The following is a 12,450-nucleotide window of genomic DNA, read 5'->3' as shown; positions in this document are numbered from 1 at the left end:
GGGAGGGACCAGAGGGCACTCCCTTCACTGAGGCTGTAGCCAATGGCATTTTGCAAAGTGGCTGCAGCAACATTTCCAGGACCACAGTCTGCTCCATTACCTGGCCGTGCCCCAGGCAATGGTGGGGTTCACTTACCTCCCCTGACCCTGGAGTCCCGTGTGACCACCTCCATGGGGACAGGGCTACAGAGGGACTCGCAGCTGGATCCCTGAGAGCAGGACCTAAAGACACAGGGCTTCTCCTGGGAGTCAGTCCCAGGCATTGAGCAGCAGTCCACTTACGTGAAGGGGCAGTGCTGTGGAATCCCTGCAGAGAGGCCCATGGACACAGAGGGGATCATGGGCACCCACCCAGTCCAGGCACTGGACTCCAGGCATAGACTTCCCACCCCTCATTGAGGTGAGTAGAGCAGAGAGGAGCGACCCCTGCCCACAGAGCTCTGTGCTGCCCACAGACCACCAACTCACCAACCAAATGAGCAGGGTAGCTGTGGAAGCTTCTCACTGTGCAGCAGTCCAGTGCACACCCATGAACCACCAGACCAAGATTTGGGACCTGGCCATGGGTGCTGCTCTGAGAAACTCCAAACTGTTGAAAGTGGTGTGAGGACGTGACTGGAGGAATGGCAGACAGTTCCGAAGGGACTGTTGGAGGACGTGGAGCTGCTCAGGGCCACCCGAGGCCAAAGGGAGCTGCAAACACCAGTGGGTGGGAGGGCCGGCTCCCCTCCTACGTCTGAGGGCACCTCCTAGAAGGTTCACTTTCTACAGCCTTGGACTCTGCTCCCAGCCCACCTGAAGGGGCCACAGCACAAGCCCCTGTCCACCGACCACTTGGAAGAAGCCAGGCCCGACACCCCCAGTCACCTTCCTGGCCCCTGGCAGTTCTGGGGTGCGGACCACAGTGTCTCCCAGGGTTCCCCGACCTACAGCATAACATGGAAGATATGGGGCAGCCCAGTGGTGTATCCAGGGCGTGGGGTGAGCCATGGGACTCCAAGACACGAGACATTGAGGGTCACTGAGGCTGGGTCTAGGCTCACAGGGGAAGTCGAGGGCCTTCACGCTGTCTCAGACAGAGAAGCACTTTCAGGCCCCAGTGACCACTGTGAACTCTGTCCATTCACATCAGACTTCTGTCCATCCCCCAGAGGACAACTGTGGAGGGGAGAATAGCTTACTTCCAACCCTGGGTGTTGCACCATCCTTCAGTCAGAGGTCCAGGACCTGGATGGAGCCAGAGAGGGAAGGAGGGAAGAGGCAGGGACCCAGAGGAAGACAGCTTTCTACTCGGGAGGCCGTCCTGGAGGGTGGACAGGCCGAGGCCCTGGGCTGGGCTGTGGGCTGTGAGCAGGACAGCCTGTGTCCACACTGCATGCTGACCCAGGCACAGAGAGGTGCCCACTGGGTGGAGCAAGCAGGCATAATCCGTGTGGGAGGCAGAGAGTGAAGAGCAGCTCGTGAGGCTGGGCTTCCGGGACTCTCCCCTGGGTCTTGGGCACCCACCACACCCCACTCCCACGCACCCACGTGAGGCAGCTTCGGCCACGTATGAACTCCCCCCAGGCCCTCTGAGACACAAAACACCCAGAAGAAAAGGGAACTTCAGGAAGCAAGCAGTGCCCTCTGGTTTCAGTCCCGTTCTTAGTCTTTGCAGGGCTGTCGGGAGGGAGTTCACACCTCCGAGGACCCAGCTATGAACTCTGAGGAGCGGGGCAGGGAGCATACAGCACAGGGCCACAAGAAGCCACATGAGCCAGGGGCCAGAGCAGGGACGTAGCAGAGGTTCTTCGGAGACCCAGGCTGGGCTGCAGGGCAGCCGCCTCCTTGACCCCCACCCTCGGTGAGTGGGGTCCGCACGGAGGAGAGGGATGGAGTGGAGTGGGGGCAATGGAACCAGCCACAGGAGCTGAGGGGAGACCAAGCCCTCCAGGACATCACAAAGGGGCTTGAGTAGCTGAGCCAGCACGGGGGAAGGCAGGCTGCTCACAGGCCAGAGCTCCAAGCCCGAGCACTCTCCAAGGAGCCATGGGCAGGGCCATGGCCACGCCAACAGACCTGGCCCACTGGAGGCTGATGGAGATTGACTTCGAGGAACGTGATGGGCTGGGAGGCCAGAAGCCTGAGGGCTGCACTTGGCCAGCTGTGTTGAGGGCAGGGTTGGGCAGGAGCTGAGCTTCTTCAGGATGGACTCCAGGATGGACAGATGGATTTAAGTGCAGGGCACAGGAGGCAGCTGGCCCAACACAGGGGAGTAATGGGACCCCCAGGTGGCCTGTCAAGGCCATGCAGCTGACTCGAGCTCCAGGGCAGAGTCAGAAGTGGTGGCCGTGGAGTCCTGGGCTACGGCCAGGGCCAAGGGCAGCAGGTGAGCCGGGAGCAGAGCAAGAGGGGCCAGCGTGGGCTCCCGTGTGCTCAGAACTCAGATGGCACATGGCTGAGCAGGAGCTCAGTGGGCTATGGGAGGGGCGTCAGGAGCCGGGCAGTGAGGGTCGGGAGCAGGACCCAGGGCTCTGGGGGCTGCGAGCTGGTGGGCACAGGGCAGCTGACCCGGCAACTGGAGGGAGTGAGGTCCAGAGGGGCTTCCTGACGCGGCTTCCGAGGCTGGTGATGGGCGAGGAGAGGGTGAGGCCTGGCTGGGGCCAGGAGCTTCTCTGGGAGAGGACTAGGACAGGATGGGCTTCTGCCAAGGGAGAGCTGGCTAGAGAGCGGTGGGCACCTGGTGGCCTCAGGAGGCAAAGCCCAGCAGTGGGAAATGAATGAGACCAGGAGTGAGGGCAAACCTGGGCTGAGGGCTCTGGGGCAGGCAGAAGGGCAGAGGCAGCCCTGGGGAGACCCAATGGGCCTGTGCTGAGCTCAGGGACCTGTGGGGGAGGGGATTGTAGTGAAGGAGGGGCAGGGGATGCTGTGGACTGGGAGCTCCAGCAACAAGGAGCAGAGCAGCTACCAGTGATCTGGGACAGGTGGGAGGGTACAAGGTGGCAGGAGCCAGCCCCAGGAGCCTGGGGGGTGCAGGCAGAGCTTGGCAGGTGAGCCGGGAGGGCAGGAGGGGCAGGGGGCTGCCCAGGAGTTCAGAGGACGAGGAGCAGAAGGCCTGAGCTAAACAGAGCCCTGGACAGGTGGAGCTGAGCAGGTACAGGGAGTAGGGACAGCTGGGGGCCCAGAGGGGCTCAGGTGTCCTCCCTGTGCGGGAAGGAAAGTGTGAGCTGGTTGAGGGGCTGGGTGATGGTGAGTTGGGATGGAGGGGGACCCTGGGATGGAAGGTCTCTGGAGCTGAAGGGGCAAAGGGGCAGCCCTGAGGGGACCCGATGGGATGCAGTCCTTGGGCCCAGGGGAACTAGCCCTGTTCCAGGGAGCTTATGGGGACGTGGGACAGGAGAGCCAGGCATGAGGAAGCAGTGTGGGGTGGCACAAGGCAGTGGACCTGGAGGACGGAAGGGTGAGGGGCCCATTTGGGACCTGATCCTTGGCTGCTAGCCTGGGGAGAGTCTAGGCAGGGTCCTGGGTCTGAGCACACAGGAGTCAGGGACACAGGGGACATACCTGGCCAGGGTGTGTGGGTAGAGGGTACACCCCAGCCTGCACTGGGGCCTGGGGATGCTGGCACTGAGGGGAGAGGAGGCCAAGGGCAGTGCACGGCTCTCGTCCGTGCCGAGGGGCAGGCTGGCTTGGGAAGGACCACGGCTGGAGGAGGGCTCTGGAGAGAGCAAGGAGAAGGGATGGCGGAGGACAGGGGCGCTGGGTGGGAGGGGCCGGAGGTGAGCTCAGGGAGCCATGCCAGGAGGACCTGAGGAGGGATGGTGGGCCCAGAGGCAGATTTAGGAGCGTGGGATGGGGAGCCACAGGGATGGGAGGGGAGGAGGAGAAGGAGACTCCCAGGGACGGGGTCCAAGGCAGGGACCAGGTCCAGGGAAGGAGAGGGTCTAGGAGGGCAGAGTAGGCTCCAGGGCAGGGACAAGGTCCAAGACACCAACAGCGTTTAGGACAGGGATGACATCTGGGCAGGGACAGGGTCAGGGCAGAGTTGGGGACGAGGGCCCGGGCTGCTTTGGCTGCAGAGCTGACTCAGACATCACAAGGTCTGGTGAGCAGAGACAGGCCATGACAAGATCTCTGGGCTGAGGGGCTGGGAGCAGACATAGGCAGTGACAGGCAGAGGCCCACCGCACCCGAAGAGGTGCCCGCGCAACCCGGGCAGGGCCAGACTGGGACACAGGAGAGTGGGTTGGGGAACCAGCAGAAGCCTGCCAGGAGCCAACCCAGTCAGGGCTTGGACAGAGGCCTCTGTCATGTGGCCCACCAGCAGGAGGCCTGATCAGGAACAAGGAGACATAGGCCTCAGGGGGCTCTAATCCAGGTGGTCATCCAGTGCTGATCAGGTGACCAGTCCAGAGCCTGTGGCTACAGAGGCACCAGCCCCAGGGGACAGAGAGCCATCGGGCATCTGGTCAGCAGACATTCTGGAAGCACATGGGCACTGGGCTCAGCGCTACTTCAGGACCCTCACAGCGTGAGGCCCTGGTGGTCACACAGCCTCCTCTCTTGCAGCCTCCACCACGGCCCCAAAGGTCTTCCCACTGGCCCCCTGCTGTGTGGACACATCTGGCCCCACGGTGGCCCTGGGCTGTCTGGTCTCCAGCTACTTCCCAGAGCCGGTGACCGTGTCCTGGAACTCAGGCGCCCTGACCAGCGGAGTGCACACCGTCCCGTCCATCCTGCAGTCCTCGGGGCTCTATTCCCTCAGCAGCATGGTGACCGTGCCTGCCAGCAGCTTGGAGAGCCAAACCTACACCTGCAACGTAGCCCACCCAGCCAGCAACACCAATGTGGACAAGAGAATTGGTGAGAGGAGGGGCCACAGGGAGGGCGTTCCCTACGAGACAGGCCCAGGGTCAGCCCTCCTGCCTGGACCCCAGGGCGGCAGGGGAGGCCTCCCTAGCTCAGGGAGGGGTCCTCTGGGCATTTCCACCATGCCCAGGGTGGGGGCAGGCTGGACACCCATAACCCAGCCCTGGGGCACACAGAAGTGGGAGCAGGACTCAGACCTGCCAAACCTGGCCCTGACCTCAGCTCACCCAAAGGCCATTTCCTGCCAGCCTCATTAACCCCCAGTCTGCTCTCTCTCCAGTCATAAAAGACTCGAAGTGTTGCCCCAAGTGTCCCGAATGCCCAGGTGAGTCAGCCAGGCCTTGCCTTCCACCCCAGGAGGTGGCCCGGGCCCAGGCGTGGGCCTTGGGGGTAGAAGGCCCAAGAGGAGGCCCGCCCAGGTGCTGACCACCCCCCCATGTCTCCTTCCCCAGTTCTAGCAGGGCCTTCAGTCTTCATCTTCCCCCCGAAACCCAAGGACACTCTCACGATCTCCCGAACGCCCGAGGTCACCTGCGTGGTGGTGGACGTGAGCCCAGACAACCCGCATATCCAGTTCACCTGGTATGTGGATGGCACGGAGGTGAGCACGGCCAAAATGAAGCCAAAGGAAGAGCAGTTCAACAGCACCTGCCGCGTGGTCAGCGTTCTCCCCGTCCAGCAGCAGGACTGGCTGAGTGGAAAGGAGTTCAAGTGTAAGGTCAACAATGAAGACCTCCCGGCCCCCATTGAGAGGACCATCTCCAAGGCCAAAGGTGGGACCAGAGCAGATGGGTGGAGGGAGGGTCTCGGGGGCCCCCTCAGGGAGTGACCAACTGTATGGACCCCTGTCTCCACAGGGCAGGCCCGGGAGCCACAGGTGTACGTCCTGCCGCCACACCCTGATGAGATGGCCAAGGACACGGTCAGCGTCACCTGCCTGGTCAAAGACTTCTACCCATCTGACATCGACGTCGAGTGGCAGAGCAACAAGCAGACAGAGCCAGAGGGCAAGTACAGCACCACCCCACCCCAGCTGGACAGTGATGGGTCCTACTTCCTGTACAGCAAGCTCTCGGTGCAGAAGGACAGGTGGAAGCAGGGAGTCAAGTTCACATGTGCGGTGATGCACGAGGCTCTCCACAATCACTCCACGGAGAAATCCACCTCCCAGTCTCCGGGTAAATGAGCCACACGCTCGGCACCCCGGCGAGCTCTAGGTCCCTCCCTGCAGGCTGTCAGGGAACCAAGAGGAGACCTGAGCCCCCACCCCTGTGTACACACCTCCCGGGCCCCCTGGCATGAAATAAAGCGCCCAGCATGGCCCCAAGACCCTGCAACGCTGTCGTGGTCCTTTCTGAGGCAGAGCTCGGGTGCACTGCAGGCGGCAGGGCACCCGAGCTCTGAGACCACAGCTGTCACCATTAGGGGAGAAAAACAGTCCCGCTCAGGCTGGACCCAGAGCTCTGGGCCATGCTGGCCACCCAGGACACCTGGAGGGGCTGCCCGAGGCGGGGAGGGGGCTTCGCCAGGAGCAGCAGCTCCTCTGGGCCCCCTCCAGCAGCAGCTGCTCAGGGCTGGAGTGTGGCCAGGGAACAGGAGAAGCCCCTCGGAACCCCTCAGGGAAATGTGTGCACAGGCTGTCCCTCCTCTGTAGGATCCCAAGCTGTGGGACAGTGGCCCTTCCTTGTCCCCCAGGGTTCCCTGTCCACTGGGTCACTTGAGACATCCACCTGGTAGTTCTGACACTCACTGGAGACTTGCCTGGCCCCTAGTGTGGGGACAGGCCCTTCTTTGCCCTCGGGCACTCTGAGATCAGGCCACCACCCTCCTCTGGCAAGGTGGTTCTGCCAGGCTTTTTCCTCCCTGGGGCTAGGCCTGTCCACCCGTGGGGACACTCAACCTCGGGCTTCAAAGGAGCAGAGGCAAGTGGCCATGAGAGCCCAGGGAAGGGATGGTCCCTGACGTCCACGTGGACACTGAGCCCAGACCCACTGAAAACAAGCCCCTCTCACTGAGCAGTGCCAGCCCACACACATCTCCACACACACACGTGCACATGCACACACATGCACACACGCAGGCCTTACACACTGGGGCTTACGTAAGGGCAGCCTGCACATGCCCAATAGAGCTTGGAGCCTGGTCTCCTGAACCCTCACCGTGGACACCAGAGGGTCCCCACAGCCTCCAACACCCCGTGGGCTGCTCAGGCCTCCTCCTCACACTGACCTCAATGACCAGCTCTGACAACCGGCCCTCCTCTTCCCCAGGGCACATACACCCCCACCCTAACACACAGAAGTCCCCACACACCCAGCTTGTCCCCAGCACTCCCACTGCTCATGCTCTGGGGACACACCCAACCCTGTCTCTTCCCTTACCTCGGGCTGGGATCCCACTGTGGACAGGCTCTGCTGACCCTCCGCCCTCTGGACCTAGTCCCTGGGTTGGAGCAGGCGGGGCCTAGGCCGCCGTCCTGCAGGGGTCAGGGCAAGTTCTCCCCAGAGGGCCCCAGTGCAGGGCAGACCAGATGAGAGGGCTGGCCCCCACTGGTCAGGCTGAGATCTGGGTCAAAGCTGTCAGTCGATTTCTGGGGTCCCAGCTGGCAGAATATGGGAGCTGAGGGTGGTGCCCAAAGACTGACCTCAGGGCCCTGCTGGCCACCTGGGGGCTTCCACCTTCCCCGCCCAACCTGTCCCAGAGGGAACCACCCCCCGAAGCCCCGCCAACCCTGCACCAGGCCCCCTTGGGCAGGCACAACACTGACCACCTCCTCCCTGCCCAGAGGTGGTCCTGGACGAGAGCTGTGTCGAGACCCAGGTCGGGGAGCTGGACGGGCTGTGGACCACCATCTCCATCTTCATCACGCTCTTCCTGCTCAGCGTGTGCTACAGCGCCACCGTCACCCTCTTCAAGGTGGGCCAGGCCCACATCGGCCCCTCACTGTCACCATGCTGTCCCTGCACTCTCCTCACCATGTCCCTCACTGTCCCCACCATGTTTTCAAACTATCACTGTTTGCACACCACCCCTTCACTCTCACCACACTGTCCTTCACTGTCACCATACTGTCCCCACATAGTCCACTTACTGTCCCCACACTATCCCCTCACTGTCCAGCAGATTGTCCCAAAACTGTCTCTCTACTGTCCTTCACTTTCACCTCGGGTTCTCCTTGCTGTCCCAACATTGTCCCCTATCTTCACTGTTCTCTCACTGTCCCCTCACTGTCCCATCACTATACCAACACTGTCCCCTCACTATACCTACACTGTCCCCTCATTGTCCCCTCACTATCCCCACACTGTCCCCTCACTATACCTACACTGTCCCCTCATTGTCCCCTCACTATACCAACACTGTCCCCTCACTGTCCCCTCACTATACCTACACTGTCCCATCACTATCCCTACACTATCCCCTCGCTGTCCCATCACTATCCCTACACTGTCCCCTCACTGTCCCATCACTATCCCTACACTGTCCTCTCACTGTCCCATCACTATCCCTACACTGTCCCCTCACTGTCCCATCACTATCCCTACACTGTCCCATCACTATCCCTACACTGTCCCCTCACTGTCCCATCACTATCCCTACACTGTCCCCTCACTATCCCTAACTGTCCCCTCACTATCCCTAACTGTCCTCTCACTGTTCCCTCACTATACCTACACTGTCCCCTCACTATCCCTAACTGTCCCCTCACTATCCCTAACTGTCCCCTCACTATCCCTAACTGTCCCTCACTATCCCTAACTGTCCTCTCACTGTTCCCTCACTATACCTACACTGTCCCCTCACTATCCTATTACTGTACCTACACTGTCCCCTCACTGTCTCATCATGATCCCTACACTGTCCCCTCACTGTCCCATCACTATCCCTACACTGTCTCCTCACTGTCCCATCACTATCCCTACACTGTCTCCTCACTGTCCCATCACTATACCTACACTATCCCCTCACTGTCCCATCACTGTCCCTATACTGTCTCTTCACTATCCCATCACTATCCCTACATTGTCTCCTCACTGTCCCATGATTGTCCCTCAATGTCTCTTCATTGTCCCCTCATTATTCCCTCACTCTCCCTTCACTGTCTTCACAATGTCACATCACTGTCCCCTCTCTGTCCTCTATTATCCCCTTCTCTATATCTACACTGTCCCCTCTCTGTCCTCTATTATCCCCAGCATGTCCCCATGTCGTCCCCACCTGGACCCCCTGCTATCAGTCGTCCCCTGGGGCAGGGAGGGCATGCCCTGGCAGGCGGCTGGTGTTGGGGTCCAGGCCATGCTCACCCACTTACCTTCCTGGTACAGGTGAAGTGGATCTTCTCCTCAGTGGTGGAGCTGAAGAAGACGATGGTTCCCAGATACAGGAATGTGAACAGGCAGGGGCCCTAGGGCCACTCCTCTTGGGCAGGCGTCCATTGCCACCCAAGATCCCAGACAAGGTCTGGGTCCGTACATTCATGCTGCTCAGCCTGCCGCCCAGACCTGCTCTTCTGCCCTCTGATCTGCCCAAAGTCTGACCTACCCTCTGACCTCGCGATCCCCTTCAACCTGGACCTTGCCCTCTGGCCTCATGGCCACCATGGGCTGCATCTTGTCCCCTGACCTCCTTTTGGAGAACCAAGTGGACAGCAGTTGTAACCCTGAGCTGAGCTGATGGACACTAACTGGCCCCTCCAAGCAACCACCAAGAAACACTGGGGCCATGTGAACACTGAGTCATCAAGGCCAACCGTTCCTCACCAGGACTGCCCCAGGGTCAGATTGTGTGGTCACCCTTGAGGAGATGAAGTACTGACGCTCCTGTGTCTGTCTGGATAGGGACCAGCCTTTGTGCAAACTGCATCCATGCTGGGCTCCAGGAGGCAGGGTTACCAAGAGGAGACGTGTGCTTTCAGATCCTTGAGTAGGAACATCTGCCACCATGGCCAGGAGGCCCCGGGACCATCATCCTCCAACAAGGAAGCTTCCAGGTCACCTCCACCAGAGGAGAACACTTAGGAGGGCCTGGGCCCACGGCAGCTGCTGGAGCCAGGGAAGGTGGGTGTGGCACCAGGGAAGGGCACCACCGGAAAAAGGGTGAGTGTCCAGCCAGATGGGCATCCTGGGTGAGGGGGTAACCTGGTCCCAAGTGGGTGTGTCACAGCCTTCATGGACAGAAGTAGAGAGGCTCCAGGAGAACAGAGCAGCAGGCACAGCAACACTGTTCCTGCAACTGATTAGGCCTGAGTCACAGTCGACAGGAACTCCAGGTTGTTCCAAGGGGCAGAGGTGAGAGGTAAGACTACCAAGGAGAGAGCCCATAACTTTGGTGAGCTTGGCCAAAGGGACTGAGCTTAGACCCTCGGCCTCACCAGCCCCAGAACCGATTCCTGCCTCACGTCTCTGAGGGATGCCAAGTCAGCATCTCTAGGTGGGAAGGGCACGGATGTGCATGTGAAGGAGAAGCAGATCGCCACCCTGACTACCCGGGGACAACCTGCAGAGAGATCGTTCAAAGGAAAGTTGTAGCTTGGGTAACTTTTTTACTTCTTTTTAAATTTATGAAGCCCATTGATTTTCTTTACCGTTTCTTTTATTAAAACAACAATAAAACATCCTTAAAAATTCCACATCTCACTATGTTGATGTGCCTCGTGAAGTCCACAGCCTGGCCGAGTCGCGCATCAGGGGCTCCCTCCACACTCTCCCAGCTCCAGAACCTTCCAGCCCTCCACCAGTCCTGCTGTCTGCTCTCCTCCAACCCCTGGGGTTCCATGGTTCAGGAAGGCAGCCCAGAAACAGGGCAACGAGGAGGCGCAAGGGGGCAGCATGGGGCCTGGTGGGGAACAGAGCCAGCCTGTGGGGGCAGGAGGAGATTCCAGCACTGGCCATGGCCAGAAGCAAAACCCCCATGCTGGATGTGTATTATTCAGCACGGACTGCTATAGCAACCAGCCTGGGTGCCCTGAGCAATTTATTGTTCTCTCAAACATCTGGAGGCTGCACATCCCAGAGCAGGTATCAGCAGAGTGGGGTTCTGCTGAGGCCTCTCTCCTGGCTGTGTAGATGGCCTCTTCTCCCCAAGTCCTCACCCTGGCCTCCCTCTGCGAGTGTCTGTGTCCTGATCCCTCTTCTTATAGGACACCAGTCACACTGGATTAGGGCCCAGCTTACTGACCCCATTTTAACTTATTACCTCTTGAAAGACCTTATCTCCAGATACAGTGATATTCTGAAGTCCTAAGGGTCATGGATTCAAGATTTGAATTTGGGGAACACAGTTCAGCCCAAAACAGGGGAGTGAGGTCCAGGAACACACAAACACAGTGCCCTGTCGCCACAAACTCAGGTATCCAACCTGAGTACTTATGGTGCCTCCTACCCCGAACCTTTGCCCTTACTGTTCCCTTCTCCTAATGTTCCTTCCCTCTACAAACCTTGCAAATCCTAGACATCTTTCTCTTAGCACTGAGCTCCATGCCTCCTCCACTGTCAGTCTTCCCTAATGCACCCAGCAGAATGCACCTCACCCTCCCCTGGGCCTGTGTCTGTGCCGGCCTCTCCCACTCAGTATACATCTACATCCATCTCCCCAGACGTGAAGTACATGATCCTGCAAACAGTGAAGTAAGGACACTGTGATAAGTGCTGTGAGGGGAAAGTGTGGGGCTGTAAGGCCACACAACAGAAGGGATGGAGGGAAGCTGTCCTGGGGGAGTGCCCTAACCCAGAGCCCTGGAGGAAGGGGATGGCCGGCCTCCCTCGGGTCCGCTCCTCAACATCTGGTCTCTGGCACACCCTGCCCTAGTCACAGATCTTCCTGGATACAGGATAAGTGGGGCCATGAAGTAGAAGACATTTGTGACATGTTAAAGGACAGGTTTTAAAGCATGGTATGATCACAACTCTCATATAGATAGATAATGAACACATTTCAAACACTTTGTTTAACTCATCAATTAAGGGGTTATAACCAGTTCAAACCAGAATTCAAAGTACCTCGTTGATATAGTGGAATCAAGAATGCTAAAAAGTGTTTATAGATAGATGCATATTCAAATGCATCTGGCTTTTTCCATGGTAGGCAGGGAAGAATCAACCATCCTTCCAAAGAAGAGCATTCCCATTGCCTTCAATTCTCTACAACTTACCGAGTTGTAAAAGAGCTCAAAGACAATGGAAAGTGTGGAAGCCCCGCTGAATCAGAAAACCTAACAGGGGTGCAAGACAGTGCCTTGCTTCCCCTAGAAGACAGAAGAAGTCATCTTTGGTCCATTTCAAAGTCTTTCACAATATTTTCTACAAACACACAACTGACAACATGTCCAGAATATACAGATAAATCCTGCAAATCAATTAGAACAATTGCACAATTCAGTAGAGAAATGGGCAAGAAAATTGAACAGACATCTCACAAAAGATATCCAAATAGCCTTAAAGATAGGAAAAGGTTGTTGAACCTCACTAGTTACAAGGGAAAGGAAAATGAAAAATCACATTACATTAAAATAAAACTGAGTACCCTGAGGAAACAAAGCAAATAGGGATGATGCGCTTGGACAGGTAGATCACCCTATAACGTCATTTGAGTTACACCGCAAAT

General features: G+C 58.5%; 1 gene segment (V, D, J or C); it reads left to right on the top strand.

Moving 5' to 3' along the window:
• Positions 1–529: 529 nt before the first annotated feature.
• Positions 530–10,364, top strand: LOC131421201 (immunoglobulin heavy constant gamma 2-like). The segment is given in 8 exon segments: positions 530–603; positions 1,761–1,843; positions 4,549–4,842; positions 5,129–5,173; positions 5,301–5,621; positions 5,706–6,026; positions 7,634–7,764; positions 9,174–10,364. Coding segments are annotated over 8 exon segments (1,353 nt in total).
• The last annotated feature ends 2,086 nt before the right edge of the window (positions 10,365–12,450 follow it).

The sequence above is a fragment of the Diceros bicornis genome, chromosome 24 (genome assembly GCF_020826845.1).
Source record: "Diceros bicornis minor isolate mBicDic1 chromosome 24, mDicBic1.mat.cur, whole genome shotgun sequence".
NCBI classification, from domain to species: Eukaryota; Metazoa; Chordata; class Mammalia; order Perissodactyla; family Rhinocerotidae; genus Diceros; species Diceros bicornis.
The sequence above is the reverse complement of the archived record's forward strand: the minus strand, read 5'-3'. Positions and strand labels throughout refer to the sequence as shown.